The following is a 20,267-nucleotide window of genomic DNA, read 5'->3' on the forward strand; positions in this document are numbered from 1 at the left end:
CCCTTAGCAACGCACTGGTGTTTTACTAGTTAGTAATAGTATTTATCAAGGTCTCTCGGCGCGTGAAATATTTGATTTAAGCCCTGTTCGGCAGTCATCCAGCTCCGTGGAGCACACGGAGCAACCCTTCGACCACTTCGAGAAAATAGGCCGCGGCCCGCTCCACTCCGGCGCGGAGCTGCGGAGCGGAGAGCTACTGAACAGGGCGTTAGTTCGATTTTTCAGGGTTCGCGAGACCCCGGGGATTACGTAGACTTTTTCTTTTGAGTGAGTTTTTTTTTTCTGATTCATTTCTTTTCATATTCGAGAAAGAGTTTTTTTTTTTCGAGAGTTGAGTGAGGGGGTTATGTAGCCTCCGTTCCCACTTTCCATTGTGTGCGGTTTGCTTCAGAGAACTGTTTGGGAGAGTGCGCATGACAGGCCGCCAGGCCGGAGAGCTGCCCACCTCTTCCCGACATCGCTCGATCATGGCGTCGTCGGCGGAGCCGCCGCCGAAGAAGCGGAAGCTCGTAGAGGCCCAGACCCCGAGCCCCTCAGGCACTCCGCGGCCGCCCCCGCCTCTGCCCCCAGGCCTCCCCCCTACCCCGCCGCCCCCCGAAACCCTAGCAGCGGCGGCGCCCTCCGCCCCACCACCTCCCCCTCAGTCGCCGCCGCCGACACCGGAGGAACTCCACCGCAAGCGCAGCAACCGGGAGGAGCTGCGCAAACTCTTCGAGTGCTACCGCCGCATCCGCCTCTGCGTGGAGCGCAAGGACGCGCGTCTCATGCCCGAGCTCGAGCAGGTCTACCTCGCCCTCATCACCGCGTCCCGAGGTACCTAAAATCCTCCTCCAACCTTACAACCCCCTTTGCGTTAGATGCTGTTTTTAGAAATTACATCTGCAAGTAGCCGATTTAGTGAATCGTGAGGTGGGCATGCTTGAAACCACTTCATATTCGAAGCTAGATTTTGTATTGGATCAGTCCCAGTGGATGGCAGTATCGTCAGCCCTTCATTCCATGGGAAAATGTTTTTGCTAAACATCACTTGGTTAACCTGTCCTTATGTACCTCAAAACTCTAGTACGCTTTGGTAGATCAACAAGTGTTTGATTGTTAGGCTGTGTTTGGTTTGAGCCCATGCCTACCCTACCAAACACTTGCATAGCGAAATGTCATGGTTTTCCTTGCCCATGATTTGACAAATGCTGATAATATTTTTAACTAGATTGGTAAGGTGCCATGGACATGCCAAAGCTTTGGCAATCATCCAAACAAGGACCAAAACTTTGGCCATGACCAACATTAAATTGGTAGGATTCGTTCTGGACACGAACAAAACATACCCCAGGCTGAGAATGTGAGATCGGCACTGCATAGATAAAAAAAAGTAAAGAAAAAGAAATCGGCACCGCATCGATCTGATACAGGGTTCGCCGCTGGATACGCGCTTTAGATGCGCTGCTGACACCTGACACTATCAACGTCAGTGTCTTGGTTCTCGGATGCACTGGTTGTTCGATATGCCTCCGTTAAGTCGTGAATCATAATTTATTTATGAAAGTCTAACAAATACACAACTTAAATTTCTGCGTCATTCTTAACTAATGTTGGAAGCAAGAGTGGATCCATCTTTGATGTAAAGTTGGAGTAATCCCATTGAAGTTTCTATTTGAATTATTCTGTGTGTCATGGTGTTGCCAAGTCACCCCTGAGGCAGGGTACAGAGTTTTGCCCTCGACTTGCCAGGGTTAGGCACACCAATCCTAAGATCAAAAGGAGCAATATTTAGGAGGAAATGCTGTATTATCTTTTTTAGCTGATCAGGAAGGCATATAGCCTCCCCCCCCCCCCCCCCCCCCCGCGCGCGGTTCCATTAACCAGAATGAAGCCAGCAGGACCTGTAATATCTTTGGGACTGGAGAACATAATACTAAAATAGTAATATTTCCTAGCCTAATTGCAGATGCCCAAATTTTCTTTTGGTAGCTTCATGTTTAAGTACTCTTTTGTAACCAGTTTTATCTATGGCACCCTGACAGCTTGGACGGGCAGATATGCATTGTATTAACCTTGTTTCCAAGTTGCTCTACTTTTTTATTTAGGCCAAACCTTTGTCAAGCTCTCTCTGTATTCTCACATTATTACCTTTTATTTTGGAGTGCATATGTACTTGGTTACAAGACTGAAATATTTTATAGTGAAAGCGCTTGTCTCCTACCATGTTCAGAAACCGTTTTCATTCTTTTCCTCGTCCACCCATACAGGTTGCACAAGTGTACAACGTATCTTAGCTAAGCTGATTCCTCAATATGCCTCGTATTGTCCTACTGCACTTGAGGCAGCTGCTAAAGTCTCCATCAAGATGTACAATTGGAACTTGGCCATTGTAACAAGAGGGGAGGATGCAGATGGTGTGGCATATCGGACTGCTAGGGCTTGTATTGTTGGCTTAGTTGACATATGCTCCACAGCATCTCTTGAAGCTCCCAAGTCATCTGTTATCACAGGAATCTGCTCTGCAGTCTATATGACTGTTCTCACTTTCTTCATTTCAACATTTGATGGGAAGGATATCCATCATATAGGCTCCAGAAGACTTTCAAAGCTTCAGGACCCCATGGAGTTATTAGAGATTTTAAAGCAGGAGTCAGGGGATGATAGCCAACTGGCGCATGATTGTTTGTTTGAACTGAGGGCACAATCCTTGCTATGCATATTTCTTTTATCCCCAGAGAACCTATTAGAAGCATGTTTTGCGTTGATTGCTTCTGCAGAAACTGACCATATAAGAGGACTGTACTTTTTAAATCAGCTGACCTGCAATATGAGCAATGGTATCTCAGATCTTGCTCTGGACAATAACGCTGATGTGGCCTCACAGTGTACTGAGATGGAAATAGATCTGTCTGGCACCAAAGAGATTGTTGATTCAAAGCCTTCTTCTGATGCGTCTGGCGTTTCAGGAAGGTCTATGGTAGAATCAAATGAGTGTTACATCACAATGGTATGTACATTTTTGGCTGATGAAGCATTTTCACCTTTTTGTTATGTACATTTGAATTTTGCACAATAGAAACAATAATGGGTTGTAGCGTACCATGGTAACTACCAGAGAACAGAACTGATTAATTTGGTTACCCATCTACTTTGGCTCATACATTGGTTTGGTTATGGATAGTTGAATCAAGCACTATTTTTTCATTTCCTGTTTATAATGATGGTCTGCAGACATTTAAGGTTAAGTCAGAAATTTATTAGCCAGATTTGCTATGGGAAAAGGATATATTATGCATGCCTTTTAGAGATTGATTATTTATGTTGACTTAAGCTAGCGTTACTATAAAATTATGACTCAGCAACTCGCAATTTCCTAATGGCCGTGTGAGTACCTATGTTACTTCCTGCCCTTTTTTTTATGGTTGGGTGTTGACGTAGACCCTTGGTTAGTTCATGTTTCTGTGTGGATAGGGATGAACTGATTTTGCCCTTCCAACAGTCACTATTCTCTTGTGAACAAGTATTAATGGAATGGTTTCTTTTTTGTAATAAAAAATAAGAAAATATGAGGGGAGGAAAAAGTGCACGGTCACTTAGGAGTAGATAATGAGTTGGTGATCTCTTGGGTCTTCGTTGCAATCTTCCACTTAATTATGTGGTAAAATCCTGTCCTCTAGCTTTGCTTCACGTTGCAGTGACCTTTTTATTTTTATTTTTTTTATTCACGCAGGCAATATCTAGACATCCATCTTTGAGAGGTTGGCTACTGCGGAGGTACAAAAAGTTATGCGATTCCTGTGGATCTACTGTGCTTTCAGAGGTATCATCTTGTTTAAAAGTTTTGGGCTCTTTATCAGAACTTGACGAGGATAAAAGTTCCATGGACTGTGAACCATCAGTGCTGGAGAAGCCTGACAAAAGTGCAGGAGAAAAAACTGTCAATATTGATACCCATGTATTAAAGTCTGTGCAGACAGATGATGTGAAAACTGAGAAGCTAGCAGATGCGAAAACTGGTGGCCGCAAGAGTGCAAGACCTGATCTTTATGTTGCTTCTGTCTCGAGCGATGTAATTTCGGTCTCAAAGGAACTTTGGGTTGGTTCACTGGGGAATAGTGCTGCAGAGGCACTAGTTCGATCTAAATTCGAGGAGTTTGGCCCATTAACGAACTTTTTATTTTATCCTTCCAAAGAATTTGCCTTGATTGAATATGGAAACATAGTGCACGCTGTTCGGGCATGTGGATATATGCGGGGCTCCTCTATTTGGGGTGGTGATCTTCAAATAAGGTATTTAGATAGACTTATAGGTAGCAAGGGATTTGTTGGTGGTATAGCTGTTGGTGAAAGTTGCCATATTTATGTTGGTAAAGTCAAGAATCAGAAAGAAAAAGATGAGGTGTTCGATGAATTGAAGTCAGCAGGCCTGAAGAGGCCATGTGGCTGTATCGATATCTCGGGCGAAAATGCTTTCATTCTTGAATTTGAGACATCAGTTGATGCAGCTGTTGCAAAAGCCCATATTAGGCGCCAAGCTCATTCAGATGTTTGTTCCCAGGATAAGAATACATCTGTTCATCAACTTTTGGTACATAACATGGACAAGTCAATCCCTGAGACGGAATTTATCAATGCTTTCTCACGATTTGGTGAGGTCAGTAGGTGGCAGTTTAATCGGATTGATGGGAGCTGCTTGATAGATTATGAATCACACAGTGCTGCTGCCTGTGCAAAGTCGCAGATGCATGGTGCAAGGTTTGGCTTGAAGTTGATTAGTGTTGAATCTAGGACATGCAGCGTAGGAGCTGTTCACGATAAAACATTTTCACCTGTTATTCGAATGCCAGCCCAGAACCTTCCGGACAGCAGCAGTCACCATGAGATCAGGTTAACCTTTTTTCTAGTTCTTACATGGATAGTTTCTTGGTTGGACCTGTTGTTATTTGGTGTTCACATAGATTTTCTAAATAGATAAACTACCATACTACGAGACCATAACAGAAACATAATAGGTAAGATCACACATGGACGGTTATCGACAAGCTAAACCAAAGCATAGAAGTCACTAGTGGTTAATTTGATTAGAACATAGATCCCAAAACATGCTTTATGACCATGTCTCTTCTTTGGACGACTTCTCAGTCAGATTAACGTGATTGTGGGACCATCCCATGATATTTATAAACATGTCAACTTTAGATATGCAACTGGGCATGTTTTGTCTGCCTATTTTTAGCATGCTATTTCTGGTCATCTAACTAGAATTTTATGAAGATGCAACATTTGAATTTAAATATACCATGGAAGATACTTCTTGATTTTACCTCTTTTTTGTGAATGTGATTGTTACATGGGAAATTGGTGTGTTTTGTGGCACTACGGTTGTGAGCCTACGCATATGTTATTGTTAGCACTACACATATATTGTTACTGCCTTATGTTTTTTCATATGCACTATTTATTTATTTGTCAGTCCTTAAGTACAGAGTGCATCAGATTCACTCTGCTCCCGATCCAGTACAAAATTGAGCTTTTGATAAGTATCCTATGAGGAGAGTAGCGGGGTACTCTGAAGTGTTACCACCACTAGTACATGCTCGTGCCTCTTGGGGTATTGTATCATTGGATCTGGTTACATGTTCAAAATATGCTACATACATATAGGTTATAGCTGATATTGGCATACTGCAATCACGCAGTGCATATGGAAACAACAAACAAACAAACATGAGTAGCGGAAATTATAATTCACAACTCATGATTCTTAATACCAGCTTGCAATTGCGATCACGGAAGTTGCATCTAGGATTTACTTAAACACATACTTGGAACACTCATTACCATGCCTTCCTCTTATGTCAAATAAATCAGAAATATATGGTGCCTCGAAAGCATCAGAACGCGGTGCCCCCTTATTTAATTTATATAACATGCAGACATAATTTTCTAGCTTACCAATACCAATTTATGTATATTATTTATGATGTTTACACACCACAAGGGAAAATTTGCCATGTTGCATGACAATTATACTTATTTCAGTGATGGGAACATATGCAGGAATCCAAGGGTTTCAGCTTATCATACAGGTTACACAGTACAAGGGGATCGGCCAATATATGGTCAGTATTGTTTAACGAAACAGAAACTTTGCAAGCTTGTGCATAATATAGTTCCAATGTAACAATCCGTTGCTTGGTGTGCAGGTCCACCACCTCCCAATACACAACAATTATGGCAGTACAAGGATCTAGAGTCAAACAGGGCTCCACAAGGAATGCCTCCCTGCCCACCTGTTTCTGCACATCGTTCTTCTGTAATGCCACCACCACCACCTCCTATCCAAACTTCTTTTGTTCGTCCTGTATATCCTGGTCCGGGCAGTCCATGGGAAAACACTACACCAAATCCACCCTTCGGCCGTGTTTCTCCTCGCATTGTTTCTCCTCGCATGATGCCCGGAAGTAGCTTCCGTATTCCGTCTGCTCCTCCTTTCATACCGTCTTGTGTCACCCCTCGTACACCTATACCAAATGTAGCTCCCTCACCATTTACACCTCTAGATATGCCACCTCCACCACTATCTCCACCACCATTACCTGTTTCCGAGCCACCTTCTGTTCCACCGCCCCCAAGTTCTCCTCCGGCACAACCTTCAACTGATCCTTGTAATTCACAGAAGCCATGCCCTCATCCTCAATGGCAGGGTTCTCTTACAAAAAGTGGCATACACTACTGCACAATATATGCAAGTAGAATAGAGTTGGATGCCTGTAGATACGGAAGTACTGTTTCTGAACCAGCAGAGTAAGGCTTGCATAAATTTACTCTTATTTGCGCATTGCTAATTTGTTACATTATATGTTAACCTTGTTTGCACATTTCAGATGGCCCTCAAGATTAGATGTTCTAAAGCGCACAGCTTTCCAGCACGCAAAGACAATCATCTCCAATGCTCCACCTAATAAAGTAAGATTCTGAGGTCATGTACTCAGAAATATATCTAACCTACTTGTACTTTAAATTTTTAAGATTCTTAAGTTGTTGCAGTGATAAATGGTGTCATTTTCTTGTACATAACACGTAATTTTTTCTGACTAATTGCCATGTTTTTCACTAAATATGCTTTTAATCTGCAAACTTACATATAAACTGTGACACTGCTCCATAGAACATTCTTTGTTTGGGTCTGTTACCTGGAAGATACGAAAGCACTATTTGATGGGTGATGTTCCCAACAAATGACTTGTTCTTTATACTGTGAAGGCCCACCTTTTCTCATTTCTTCTATTCCTTGGTCACTTTCTCCCTTTTGTTTCCCAACCTCCTCTTTTCTTCCTTGTTCTTCAGTTTTCTACTATTTTGTAAATTCAAGAGCTTGCGGACTGTCGGAGTTTGCCTCCTTTGGTGGCGGTGCTATGTCCCTCAACGTCTGCCGATACTCTAGGTTTAGCGAGGATCTTGCGTTGCCGTCGGGCACCTCCTCAGCGCTGCTGGCTTCCACCTCCTCTGGCCCCACACTCCGCTGCTGTAGGTGCCTCACTTGTCTTCATCGCTGTCTGACTTTCTTTTCTTGCTTCCGGCGCCGTAAAAGGTGTGGGAATGTCTGTTTCTTAGTATTTTTGTATGCCAGTTTTGTTTTATTCAAGGCAAAGTTCTATAATGTTAAAGCTCCAGTTGTTTGGGCTGAAAGTTGATTTTGTAGATTTTGAAAGCCTGCATTGTGTTGATTACAAAGTTGGCATGTAATGAACTGAAAGTTGGCTCATCTGAATGAAAGTTGGTTCTCATCTAATTGAGAATACGTGTTCATTCATTTGATTCAATGTTGAAAGTTTTGAATCCAGACCTCTGGAAGTTGATGAATTGTGAAAAATATCTTGTATAACATTTAGGAAGTTGAGTTCGACAGTTCTTTAAATTTTTTGCTATCCTTGTCCTTGACAACAGCGCCACTTCTGGATACAAAGGTAGGAGGTGGGAGGGGGCAAGCGTTTATAGCCCCAACAGATGTAGGCCCCGTGCATGTCGGTCTCTGTCAGAAACTGATCATTCCACCGATTGTCTGAAAAACATGGGTCCACTGTATCAAGGCAGGGGCAGCAGCATGGGAGGAGTCCATGTGAGAGAAGAATGAAAGTCCATTGGGAAAGCGTAGCATTATGAAAGCGTCCAATTGCATTAGGAACGAGCTAATAAGTCCAATCATACTAGGAGAGGTCAGAGACCCGAGCATCCATTATATAAGGATAAGGATGGAGTGCATCTGCTTTGCAATCAAGCAAGAGCAATCAATCTGATCTTCCCGTTATTCTCTAGTCTCAACCTATGTCTACCCAATCCCTTGCAGCCACGTCGCCTGGTTATATTCAGCACAGTAGTTATCCTGTTGTGGATCTAGGTGCACAACATTTGGTATCAGAGCCGACCAGACCACCATGGCTTTTGCTGCCAAGACGATATCGTGAAGGATCCTTCATGTCTCTACCCTACCGCTGACAGTGTGCTTCATCAGGTCTTTGATCCTTATGGAGTAGTGGAGGCGATCAGAAATTTTCTAGCAAGGGCATGGATCGTGGCCTTCATTGAATATACGGTTTAGACCATGATGCAGCACGAGCTTTCACGAATTTACAGGATTGCAATATCCTGGTACCGAGTCACTCCCTATATCATCCGGCACTAGACATTGCCAAGTCAATGGTGGTGACAAAACATGATGCAGCGGTGGCAGCGGCACGGTCGCAAGAAGCAGCAGCAGAGTCATCGCAAGAAGCAGCAGAGGTGCAACAGACGCAGCCAAGAAAGGAGGACCAACAAGATGCAAAGCCAGTGCAGCCACACAGCGGAGGGACCCGTTTCAGTAGTGAAGGCGAAGCATCAAGTTGTGGTAGCAGCTGAAGCACGTGATTGCATGCAATGGGGATGTGCAGGCGTCGTGTGGTGCAGGTCAGGAAGGAAGCTAGCAAGGAGGGCGAGCTGCTGAGGAAGGAAAGAAAGCAATGTTGACAAGAAGAATTGGAGCAAGATTCATGTGTGGCAGGCTGCAAGAATCAATCACACCCAGGTGCACATAGATTCTTAATCGATCCAGGAGATAGTCGAGGACTCGAGCAACTTTTAAGGAAGAAAACCAAAACCATTAAAGGAAGTATGGGTTTTATTCGGTGCGTTTGACAGCTAAGACAGAATAGGAAAGAGCACGAGGTCAAATTGGAAAGATAATTTCATGCACCAAAACCATAGTTTCAAAATCCAGATGGTTAGTGAACCGGTCGAGCGACTGGTTCACTGGTTCATCCGGTTCAATGGCGGCAAAAAAAGTCATATTTAATTAATATTTAAGCTTACATGAGAAAATAGGACCTCAGATCCCATGGATACACATAATAAAGGGCGTAGCCCACCAATATATCACAAAACGAAGCCACCATGGTGTTCGATCCCCACATGAAACAACTCATTTTAATATTTTTTCGTATTTTCTTCTAAAACATTCTTTTAGTCCTATGAAACCGGACAGGTCACTGGTTCCCATTATTTCCAGTCAGACAACCGGACTGGTCTGATTTTTTGAACAAAACAAGGGAACTTGGATTGAGCTTTGATTATGTTCCCTTGGAAGAGAGGCCTACAAATGGACAGAGTCCAAAACTTGAGAGATGCCCAATTCTGCGGGAGAGATTCAGGGCTCACACAATTGCAAATTTTTGTCTGAGTTTGCCATCTACTGTCCTTTAAGGAAAGGAGTCCAGCAAGTTATGCATATCAAGCATGCTTGCATATCTTGTTGAATTAGGCCATGAAAAGTTTGGCATGTTTACTTTCAGGTTTGTATCCAACTATCCATCCAGGAGACAAAATTGGAAAGGTTAAGTTGCTTGCATACAAGGAACAGGCCAAGCAGAAAAGGAATGAGAATATCCAGGAGCTAAAAGGAAAGGTTATGTGTTTATACTGTAAAACCATGAGGACCACAGAGCCGGTGCACTTCGATCTCTTCTGTGCCATGAGTCTTACATGTGCGCTAGAGTGTCGGTTGTGGTGCAACAGGAGGCACTGCCGACAATGCAACTCCTACAAACTCTAGCGTGCATATATGTCTTTACTTGATGCACTGAAAGAGACCACCGGATCATCTTCAATGGGCGTTGGGCTACAAGACTTTATGCTTGAATACATGGATTTTTTTTCCGAAATGGAGGCAAAAGATTTCCCTCATCTATTAAATAAGGAGGGAATAGAGTTTAGAGTTTTACAAATCACCCACATACACGGCATGACAATTACTCAAGCAAAATTATAAGCCTTAGTCTTTTAGCTCCCGCGGTAACCCAAAGCTTTGCCTCCTCCAAGATGATGTTAAGGAGGATGGGCGGTGGCGCGCACTTGTGACGGGACACCCTAGCATTTCTCTCATTTCAAATGGTCCAAGTAACAAGCATGGTGAGGGAGGTCATAGTGCTCCGGTTGGTGACATGGTTGCCGGTTCTCTTGTCCCCCATTTGTGGATGGAATCGGCAAGGTGCCAATCGGCGTTTTCCATGTGTGCAAGGCCAAGCTTGGCGATGATTGACCTCCAAAGCCTAAGCGTGTAGTGGCACTTAAAGAAGAGGTGTGCACCCGTTTGTTGCTCCCTTCTGCAGAGAGGGCAAAGGCCACAATTTGCCCAACCCCGTCTCTCCAGGCGATCGGCGGTCCAAATCCTATCTTGAAGAGCCAACCATGCAAAAAATTTGACCTTCGGGGGAGCCTAAACTTTCCAAACCATGCGGTCCATGGGGGAAGAGTTAATCCAAGGAATTGGGCCTTATACGCGGTGGCCGCCGTGTAGATCCCGTCATTCGAGTGCTTCCAAACAATATCATCCTCGAGGTGCTCATCAAGATGGAAACCATTTACAAGCATCGAAAGAGTGAAAAATGACCGAATGTGTTCACCGGAGACGACGGTGTTGTAGTTGATTTTGAAGATCCATGCATTCCCTTGAGAGCCTCCCTAACCTTCCAGTTCTTTGTCAAGGCCTCAAAAATTAGTGTTGCAATATCCTTGGGCTTGCGCCCAAGAAGCCAAGGGGAGTCCCAAAACGGCATTTTCGCGCCGTCCCCCACGGTGATGGTAGCCGAGGCATAGAAGAAATTGAGGTCCTCCGTGCAAGGGTTGCCAAATCCTACCCATAATTTGCGGGGTTCCTTCCACTCATACCAAAGCCATCTTAGCCGTAAAGCACATGCAAACTTGTCGGTATTAAGCACCCTAGGACACCATACTCCTTCGGTCTACAAACCATTTCCCAACTGACCTTGCATTTGGCGCCCGTCGTCTTGTCCGTACCGGACCAAAGAAAAGCTCTTTCAATCTTGTTTTGGCGTCGTCCCCCACGGTGATGGTAGCCGAGGCATAGAAGAAATTGAGATCAGCCTCCGTGCAAGGGTTGCCAAATCTTACACATAATGTGCGGGGTTCCTTCCACTCATACCAAAGCCATCTTAGCCGTAAAGCACTTGCAAACTTGTCGGTATTGAGCACCCCTAGGCCACCATACTCCTTCGGTCTACAAACCGTTTCCCAATTGACCTTGCATTTGGCGCCCGTCGTCTTGTCCGTACCGGACCAAAGAAAAGCTCTTTCAATCTTGTTTAGGTTATCAAGTGTGCTTGGTGGCACGATGAGAGGCGTGATGGAGTACACAACTTGGGAGGAGATAACTGACTTGACGAGGGCCGTGCGACCAATAGTTGTGATGTTTGCAAGGCTTTTGATATCTTTGGATCAATGCAATGTTAAGCACGTTCCATATCTTGCAAGTTTAGTTCATAGCTGATTCAGTCAATGATGCGTGCTCGCCATTCATCAGTGACACTTGAAGCCACAAATAGCATATTTTGATGTCTCACTCAGTTTGCAGTGGTTATTAAAGTGGGGAATCATGATAAATGGATATGCTATTGCTACTAAAAACAAGGTGATTAGGCTTTGAGCAGAAGGTTGACAGCTGATCGTTGGCAATAGTGCTAGTCAAGTTGTAGAGAGTGTGGTGGTTATGTTTTGATGTCTAAGGTGATATGGCTGGCGACATATTTTTTACGCCACATCTTAATTGCTTAAGTGCTGTGGCTGCAGTCAACATGTATTTTGTAAACAATACTTTGTGGCTGTATCGCCTTCAACCCATACTGGCATTTAACTCTTGTATGGTTTCTCTGACTAAATAGAGATGTTTTAAGGATGCTAAGGAGCTCAAATAGTGTGTTGAGAAAAGATGATCACCTTTTACTCTTCAATTTGCATAAAAGAATATTAACTTCTATTTTTCATTTTGCAGAAAGAAGTCTGTCGGTTGTTGCCTTGTTCGAATGATGATCAGAAAGGGGTATGATCAAAATCAACTGCTATGTGATTCAATCCCTTTACTTTTCAAACCATTTTACTTATCGTATATATGCGTCTACATCAATCATGTACTGAACATAATAACCTATTAAAAAATATAATTACCTAAACAGACAGCAGATGGAATTATTGTCACTTTCTGTAATTGATTTATTATGAAAACTAAATACTTGTGAATTCCCCCAAGTATAAAAGAGATAGGAATACCTAGAATTTTTAGTGTGGTCTCGCAGGGTGAACTGACATGATAGTTACTTGAGGCGGAAATTGAATTTAGACTAGAGAGATTGGTTTGATGAAATGTATCCCGTCTACTCTTGCTGCTGTATTTACTCTCGCAAATGACCTGGAAGTATTCATGTACCACCTGGAATTTACTCTCTTGTTCGAGGCAGTTTTGGATAAGACAGCTGTTTAACAAGTATATGTATTAACACGACAGGCTCAAGACTTATTTGATTGCATTAAATGGGGGTAGCTATCAGTCTGTTATGCTGGATTTTGCATATTGCTTTAGTGACTGTATGATCCATACTGGCACTTTTATCTAGGGGAACTTTGGTGGAAATGTGTATATGACTTGATCGATGCCTGTCATTTTAGGAGCTGTGGTTGAGCAGCCAGAGAGTTATCATCTTGCCAGAAGCCAAAATTGTGTCATTTAGCTGTAGATATCATCAGACAGGGACGATAATTCCATACTGTTCAGGCACCAGTCAGGCAATAGGTGTAGTTTCTTTCCTTTTTTTTTTGGCTAATAGGTGTAGTTTCTTTCCTGACACATTTTGGGGTTTGACATTTACGACTACATGACTTCTAATCTTGAGTCATAGATGTTATGATCTTGTGCAAGTTTTACTGTTTATAAGCACCAAAGAGAACTTTAAGCAACTCTGGTCTGCCTCTGTTTTGCCCTCAGATGTGTAGACTTAGGTTTTACCTTTTCTCTGGAGTTGAGTTAATTTCAAATAATGAACGTTGAAGAGATATAGACCTGCTGGCCTGCATAAGCTGCAGTATGCAGAATAACAGCAGCATATCTGTCGTATTAATTGCAGCTCATCACCTAAGAATTCTGAGATGTCATCTAAGTGCTTGAGTGGCTTTACAAGTTGAAAACTTATGAATTTGCAGATCACGTGTGTGCTTTAGTGGATTTACAAGTTCAAAACTTGTGAATTCAACTTTCAGAATGTAATAGTCAGAGATTGCTTCTTTGCAACTTGACGACAAAGTAGTTGTCTAAGCATTATTACCTTTTGCATTTCGCAGTTCCGGGATTTCATCTCCTATCTGAAGCTGAACAAGTACGCCGGGGTCATAAAGATTGCTCCTGTGAAGCCCATGGGGTCGAGGCTGCTATTTATCCTTCCTCCCACATCCGAGGTGTTTGGACTGCTAGGCCTTCCGCCTCAACCGACTGAGTGTCTAATCGCTGTGGTTCTGCCAAAGGAAACAACCACTGAAGTGTCTTGATATAGTTTGTCGTGTATGTAAATCGTAAACCTTGATCGTAGAACGTGTATGTAATAAACCTTGTCGCTGCTGGCTTTGCGCACAGTAAACAGTTCTTGCGTCTATTAGTGTGGCGCTGTGCTTCCTTCTGTTTTATCTACATTAGAATGTTAGCCCTTTGAAACTAAGCATTCTCCCCATGCGTTGTAGCACTCCAGTCCTACTACATGCTGATGTGAACATCTAGGCAATAAGTCTACCTTACAATCTATGTTTAGCAACTGAATTGCTAAATCTGGACTGCACGATGACAGGATCCACTGTAGATTCTAGAGTTCTCTTCATGACTCAACAGGCTCCTGGTATTCAAATTTTATGTTCAGTAGTAACTTCATGCAGATATGTCTCGTCTGCGATGTGCGCATGAGGTCATTTACAAACTGTAGCTCAATGTTTACTGTTTATATGCGTCTGATGCCGTTGTTTTTGAAAATTCAGGTATGTGTACCATTGCTGGCAAGTGTGAAACTTTGTGTTGCACGTAGGTTTTAGAGTAACTCCAATGGGGCGACCCATTTCGTCTGCGGCCGTCCGTTTGGGTCGGCGCGGACAAAAAAGCCGGCCCAACGCGCTGACCCAAACGGACGCGCGTTCGCTTTCGTCCGCCTGCCGATCCATTCCCGGCCCATTTTTTAGCCTGATTTGCGTCGGTGTGGACACGCGACGGACGCGCGCGCTCGCCCTCTTTCCTCACCGGACCCGCTGGGCAGTGGCACATTGGATTCACACCCTCGCCCGCCTGCTTCGTCGCCGACGCCACCGGCCATTTTTTCAGATAAAAATGGATACATAGATAGTTCTAGCGTACACAGATAAAAGAAAAGACCACTACTCGTCGCTTTCTGACTCCGACTCGGTAATGTCCTCCTCCGACGTCTGAATGTAGGCGTCAGCATGCTGCTCGTCTTCAAAGTCTCAACCCGACGTTTCTCGTAGCTTCAGTTTCAATTGAGCTGCCTGCTTCCGCGAACGCTTGTCCTCCCGATAGGCGGCTCGCTCCCTCCTCCTCGCGTCCCTCTCCAACCTCCTTTGCTTGTAGAACTGGCGCTCATCGATGATGTCCTGCGGGAAGCGTTCGCGCCACACCATCAAGGCTTCCACGTCCATCTCGGCGATGGCGAGGCGACGCAGCCGCCTCCGGTGGACACGACGATCCTCGTTGGTGAAAAGCCGCGGGAGAGGCGCCAGATCCTGCGCCCGCTGGCTCGACACGTCGGGAAAATTCATATCCCGACGAGGCCTCAGGAGGCGCCACGCCGCCGTGTCGTGAGCGCGGGCCGCCTCCTCTGCGGTGTCGAAGGTGCCGAGGATGAGACGTTTCTCGCGAAACCAGATCTCGGAGGAGAAGGCGCCGGAGTGGCGCTCGCGGACTCCGCGAAAATCCGAAGCGCCTAGGCGGCGGATCGACATGGTAGCGTAGAGGCGGCGAGGCTAGTGAGAGGGGGCGAGACGAGTGGGCGGCGGACAGAGTGTGGAGGGAGCGCCTTTTTATAACGAGCGCGCGCTAGGCCGCTTTCCCCCCCGCGCGCGAACCTTTCCCGCACGCTGGAGCGCCAAAACCAGGGCGACGACATGGACGCTGGCATGATCTAAAACGCGCGCGGTCATGAAATGGGTTGGCCCGTTAGACGCACTGCCGACCCAAAACTAAAAGAGGGCGGACGGCGGACCCAAACGGACAAAAAGCGGATAAAAACGCCGTCCGTTTGAGTCGGACAGTTGGAGTTGCTCTTATGCTCCTTCATTTCTGGTGTCCCTTTTGAAGTGTATCTTGGATCCACGTGCCAAAGATAGTACTCCCCCGATCATATTGAAGTACTGGACACATCTTTGAAAAGGCAAGTAATGTATCAGAATTTCTGAAACAATCAACAGGCAGAAAAGTTCACTAAAAGAACTGCACATTAACAAAAATAACATCCAGAAAGCTCAAAAACAAAAAGATACGATGTTCTGTGTCTGCACATCCAGATTCATGGAACCAACGGATTGACCACTTGGCCGGAGAAAACCACGACGCCGCTGAGCTCCTCCTTGATCAAGAACATGAACGGGTGGTCGGCCACGAAGTCCACGACCTGAACCGGCGTCCTCACCGCCGCGGCGCCAAAGGACGCAACAACGGCGGTCGCCGCGGCCGCCTCCGTCCCTTCCTCGTTCACCTCGACGAAGGACTGGTGGAAGACGGCCGACACGACGAGCGGCGCCGCCGAATCCAGCATCTCCGAGAAGTCCGCGGCGAGGGGCGCGAACGGCAGGCGCAGGCCGAGGTCCTGCAGCAGCTCGGTCGCGTTCGTCTTGCACGAGATGGTGAACTTGGGCACCTTGAAGGCGCCCACGGGGACCTGGGCCGTCAGCGTCGTGGAGCTCTCCAGCAGCGCCGGGTCGGACCCCAGCCTGTGCAGCAGGCTCTGCAGGCCGTCGCGCTCGTCCGGGAGGTAGATGTACATGGAAAAGTACCGGCGCTCGCGGCCGCGCGCGTACGGCAGCTGCAGGACCTTGTAGCCGGAGCGGCAGGCGACGTGCTGCTGGCGGTCTCTGCTCGACATGAAGGGCGCGCGGACGCTGCCGCCGGCGGGGAGGTGGAAGGTGTCGTCGAGGGTGAGCCGGGGGTCGAACTTGCGGCACCAGGCGCCCTTGAAGTAGAGCGCGTTCCCGAGGACGGCCAGCGTCGCGCCGTTGACGGAGCCCTCGGGCAGGAGGCCCTTGATCCGGCCCGCCGTCGCGCTCTCGAACCACCGGTTGATCTGGGTTCTCGCCTCCTCTGGCTGTAACAATCATACACGGACGCAAATCGTGAGGTCGCTCGTCGCGATTCCGGCGCGAATTTCGTGGAAAAATGTTGCAGAGGGAGGGCGGGCAGCCTCACCATGTCCTTGAAGGACGCCGGGAGCGCCTGGGCGCGGTAGTGCTCGGAGACGAGGGCAGCGTAGTCGACCTTGAGGCGCATGGCGGCGTCGACCCACACGCCGTTGGCGAACCGCACGCTGGGCCCGCCGTCGTCGCCGGGGCTGTCGGAGAGGAGGCGCAGCGCGACGTGGGACGCGAGCGCGGCGTGCGCGGGGCCGCCGGCGGGGCCGAGGAAGGCGACGACCTGGTCGAGCGTGGCGCCGCGGGCGCCCGCGCCGAGCAGCGCCAGCGCGGCGTGGATGGAGAGAGGGGAGACGGCGAGGTTGGCGCCCGACGCCGACGCCTTGCCGCCGCCGCAGGCGAGGTGGCGGAGCACGCGCATGGCGAAGGCGGCCTCGTCCCTGGCGGCCTCCGTGAGCTCCATGGCTCTGGTCGGCGGGTGCGGTGGGCTGGGGGTGGGTTTTGGTTGCGACGGCGAGGGGTTTGGTTTTGGGCTCTGTAGTTGAAGCTCCGTGCAGCAAGGCAAATGGTGCGTGCGTTGGACGCGAGGTGTTGTGCCGCGTCGCCTTGGTGGGGACGCTTCGGATTTCCCTTCTGCCAGACGAGCCTTCCACACGGTTGACGGTTCCACGTTGATGGGTTGCTTATAATTTAGGCTGATAAACTATCCAATCTTTTCTCAGAAATTTGATTTGTTTTTTGCGGGTCAGAAATTTGACTTATACGGAGTACTTTGGTAGAAATGGACCTCTTTCTATTTAAACCTTCCTCTAATGCGACACATTTGTTGAAAACTCATTTCTGAGCCCGAGCTCAAATGGTCCTATTATCACGTGCATTCATTCATTTCGAGATCTGTGAAGTATCTTGTATTCCGTCTGTATACTTTATGCGTATTGGATGAAATCTGATCAGGGCCCATGCATTTAATACATATGGGTAACGTTGCAGCCGTCCCAGTCGCCCGTCCAGAACAACGCGAGACGGCTCCTCTTTGTTTCTGGGCCTTGCTGGACCGCCTCTCCAGTCTTCCCCATCTAGGGTTCCCTTCTTGGTTCGCCCCAGGTTCCTTCAAATCGACTGAAGTGTCGGCATTAGGAGCAGCAGCTCATCTTCTCCACCAGTCATTTAGTATGTTAATCGTTTCCTTCGTTGGCACCCAGATCTTCTTGCCTCCTTCTCCCTTTCTCTAGGCCAGCCTGTGCAATTTCTTCGAGTTCCAGGACAAGTATCTTCTAACCTGTAGCAGCCACAAGCCTTTTTGCCTTCGATCTCAACATATCACTCTCCACTAGAAACGAGCCCTATAATTCTGTATTCTGTATAGTAAAATAATCTTGTTTGAACTCTAATGTTGATGATGATTTGACGCATATCAATAGGCCAAGCTTGCAGAATATTTGGAAAGAGACGGTTTCAGATCTGTCCAGGTCTCCAGGAAGCACTGCAGGCCCTTGAAGGCCTGAATCCCACAGAGATCATCTGATCTCCTCGCGACGCTAGCAGATTTTCCCATGCAACGATAATGCTTTTGCCTTACTCGGATGCAAGTCGAAACTATTTCGAAGGCAAGGGATTAATCATACAACGCTCATGTGTATGCATGGAACGAAGAAATTTTTGTTAACCTATGTGTAAATTTCCAGGCTACCCTGTGAAACAAGGTGGAGAACGTAGGATGTACTATCTCAAGCTGCATTCTGCCTCTTCTTTCTGTCTGTCTTCCTAGCAGTATGCAGAAACCGCGGGCTTGGATATTAAGCTGAAGAATGAATCATTGGTCGAAACTTAACTAGTACAATCCGTTGCAGTTAAAACCCTGGTGTTCTTCATGTAAGATGTAGCTTTGTTTGGTAAACTTCTGAATTCCTGAAAGAGCAGATTGTGTTCTACAATCTACATGTTCCCACGTTTATCTGATGAGACACCTAAGAATCATAATCATGCACCCGTGCAAGTACAATGCACTTCCCAATTAAGTTCACTTATCTGAGATGTCTGTACCCATGCCACATCCAAAGCATGAAGATCTCAACATTTTTTTGCAGTTTCCAGTGGGCTTTGAGCTGACCATCCTCGCTACGTGCATGAACTGAATCACCACTCTACCAAACAAGCAGAGACTTGGGTGAGGCGTCGTCATGTTGGCTTACGGATACTAATCCCATGAATGATCAATTAAAAAAATGTGCATCTTAGTTACTTTCAAATGATGTGCCCCTCGAGCTGTTGCCCTGTTTCCATTGATTATGGATGGATAATCATCAGCCATGCAAGCAAGTACATGAACTTCCCCAGTTAACACTCGCCATCTCTCCAAAAACACAATCAACTTTCGTGTGCATCTTCTGCTGCATGTGCATGAACCGGATCACAAGCACTAGCAAACAAGCAGAACTGCTCAGGGGACATTTTTTGTTTTACTTACAGGGCTACTCCTCTGTCCTCCCCATTGTCATGCACCACCGTTAACAAACGTGCGAGGTCTCCTGCTCGGCGATGCTTGACTAATTAGGTGTACTAATCAGTCATTGAGCATTTTGTCATGTACTCCTGCCAATTATTAATTAATCCTTGTGGTTGATTGAACGAACGCATCATCGAGCCCCACACACAATGGAAGCTAGACCTGTCGCCGGGCGATGGATACCAGTTTCAGTTAGTATCTTAAGTATTATTAATCACCTACAATCTTTGTTTAAACTGGCATGTCCAATCTGCTGCCAGCACGTACGGGAGCATGCTCCGACCTCCAGGAACTCAAACCCGTTGTCCGCCATCGCACGCCGGTGATTCTCCGTCGCTGCCGCGGACTACAACCACTTTCTCTGACGTTTTTTAAAGACCCCAGCGCACCTGGATCCACAAGATATTGTTGCAGCCCCATGCAGGTCGTTTTTCTTTCTGTGCCACAGCTCGCTTTAATCCTAACAACCTGTACATATATTCTGTGCTATGGCTCTTCTCCACACAAACCGGCTGAGCCACGGAGCAGATAGAGGTCTTGACGGAGTCATCCAGCAAATTTTAAACGTCCAGCGCGCATCGCTCTGGGGACCGCACCGTAGACCACTGTGCCATACTATCTCCGTCCATGAATAAGTGTACTTCTATCGTTTGTCCTAAATCAAAGTTTTATAGTTTTAACCAACTTTTTAGAAAAGAGTAGTAGTATATATGACATCAAATTGGTATATTATGAAAATATATTTTAAAATGAATCTAGTGATACTAATTTAGTGCCATAAATGCTGCTACTTTTTCCTAAAAAGTTGGTCAAAGTTTTCTAACTTTGACTTAGGATAAAAGCTAGATGTACACTTATTCACTGACGGAGGGAGTACCGTATTTCTCGCTCACGAGCAATTTTCCAGCGCCCACACGACAATAGTCAAATCACCTTTCACGGATCCACATAGCGGAGCCAACGCCGAGGATAACGGGAGCAGCTGGGCTCGGGCGCTGAAACCACATTTGTGCCCTATTTACATCAAGGTTAACCAGCGTCTTAATTTTCCCCGGGATGCTTT

General features: G+C 46.3%; 2 protein-coding genes across 4 annotated transcripts; one reads left to right on the plus strand and one right to left on the minus strand.

The window, feature by feature from the left end:
• The first annotated feature begins 381 nt into the window (after positions 1-381).
• LOC123079276 (uncharacterized) lies at positions 382-13,976 on the plus strand. 3 transcript variants are annotated; one of them, XR_006437915.1, is made up of 9 exons: positions 382-813; positions 2,247-2,986; positions 3,710-4,866; positions 6,022-6,101; positions 6,186-6,786; positions 6,867-6,948; positions 7,330-7,509; positions 12,305-12,352; positions 13,645-13,820. XR_006437915.1 is itself a non-coding variant. In XM_044502010.1 (8 exons), exons 1-8 carry the CDS (start codon positions 414-416, stop codon positions 13,846-13,848), a joined length of 3,312 nt encoding a protein of 1,103 aa, XP_044357945.1. In that variant the 5' UTR covers positions 382-413; the 3' UTR covers positions 13,849-13,976. The 3 variants fall into 3 exon arrangements, 2 of the variants coding, with proteins under 2 accessions (XP_044357945.1, XP_044357946.1); XM_044502010.1 differs by lacking the exon at positions 7,330-7,509 and having other exon boundaries at positions 13,645-13,976; XM_044502011.1 differs by lacking the exon at positions 7,330-7,509 and having other exon boundaries at positions 6,040-6,101; positions 13,645-13,976.
• Positions 13,977-15,681: 1,705 nt separating this feature from the next.
• On the minus strand, positions 15,682-17,281 carry LOC123074788 (serpin-Z1). The gene is made up of 2 exons (XM_044497538.1): positions 16,757-17,281; positions 15,682-16,655 (listed from the first exon to the last, which is right to left on the minus strand). Exons 1-2 carry the CDS (start codon positions 17,159-17,161, stop codon positions 15,861-15,863), a joined length of 1,200 nt encoding a protein of 399 aa, XP_044353473.1. The 5' UTR covers positions 17,162-17,281; the 3' UTR covers positions 15,682-15,860.
• Between the last annotated feature and the right edge of the window lie 2,986 nt (positions 17,282-20,267).

The sequence above is a fragment of the Triticum aestivum genome, chromosome 3D, assembly GCF_018294505.1.
Source record: "Triticum aestivum cultivar Chinese Spring chromosome 3D, IWGSC CS RefSeq v2.1, whole genome shotgun sequence".
In the NCBI taxonomy this organism is placed as follows: domain Eukaryota; kingdom Viridiplantae; phylum Streptophyta; class Magnoliopsida; order Poales; family Poaceae; genus Triticum; species Triticum aestivum.

Excerpts from the sequence above, each read along its gene's own strand:
- LOC123079276 (XM_044502010.1), top strand. The coding sequence starts at position 414 with ATGACAGGCCGCCAGGCCGGAGAGCTGCCCACCTCTTCCCGACATCGC. Across the intron at positions 2,987-3,709 it reads ATGAGTGTTACATCACAATG|GCAATATCTAGACATCCATC; the intron begins GTATGTACATTT and ends TTATTCACGCAG. Across the intron at positions 12,353-13,644 it reads CGAATGATGATCAGAAAGGG|TTCCGGGATTTCATCTCCTA; the intron begins GTATGATCAAAA and ends TGCATTTCGCAG.
- LOC123074788 (XM_044497538.1), bottom strand. The coding sequence starts at position 17,161 with ATGGAGCTCACGGAGGCCGCCAGGGACGAGGCCGCCTTCGCCATGCGC. Across the intron at positions 16,656-16,756 it reads CGGCGTCCTTCAAGGACATG|CCAGAGGAGGCGAGAACCCA; the intron begins GTGAGGCTGCCC and ends TGATTGTTACAG.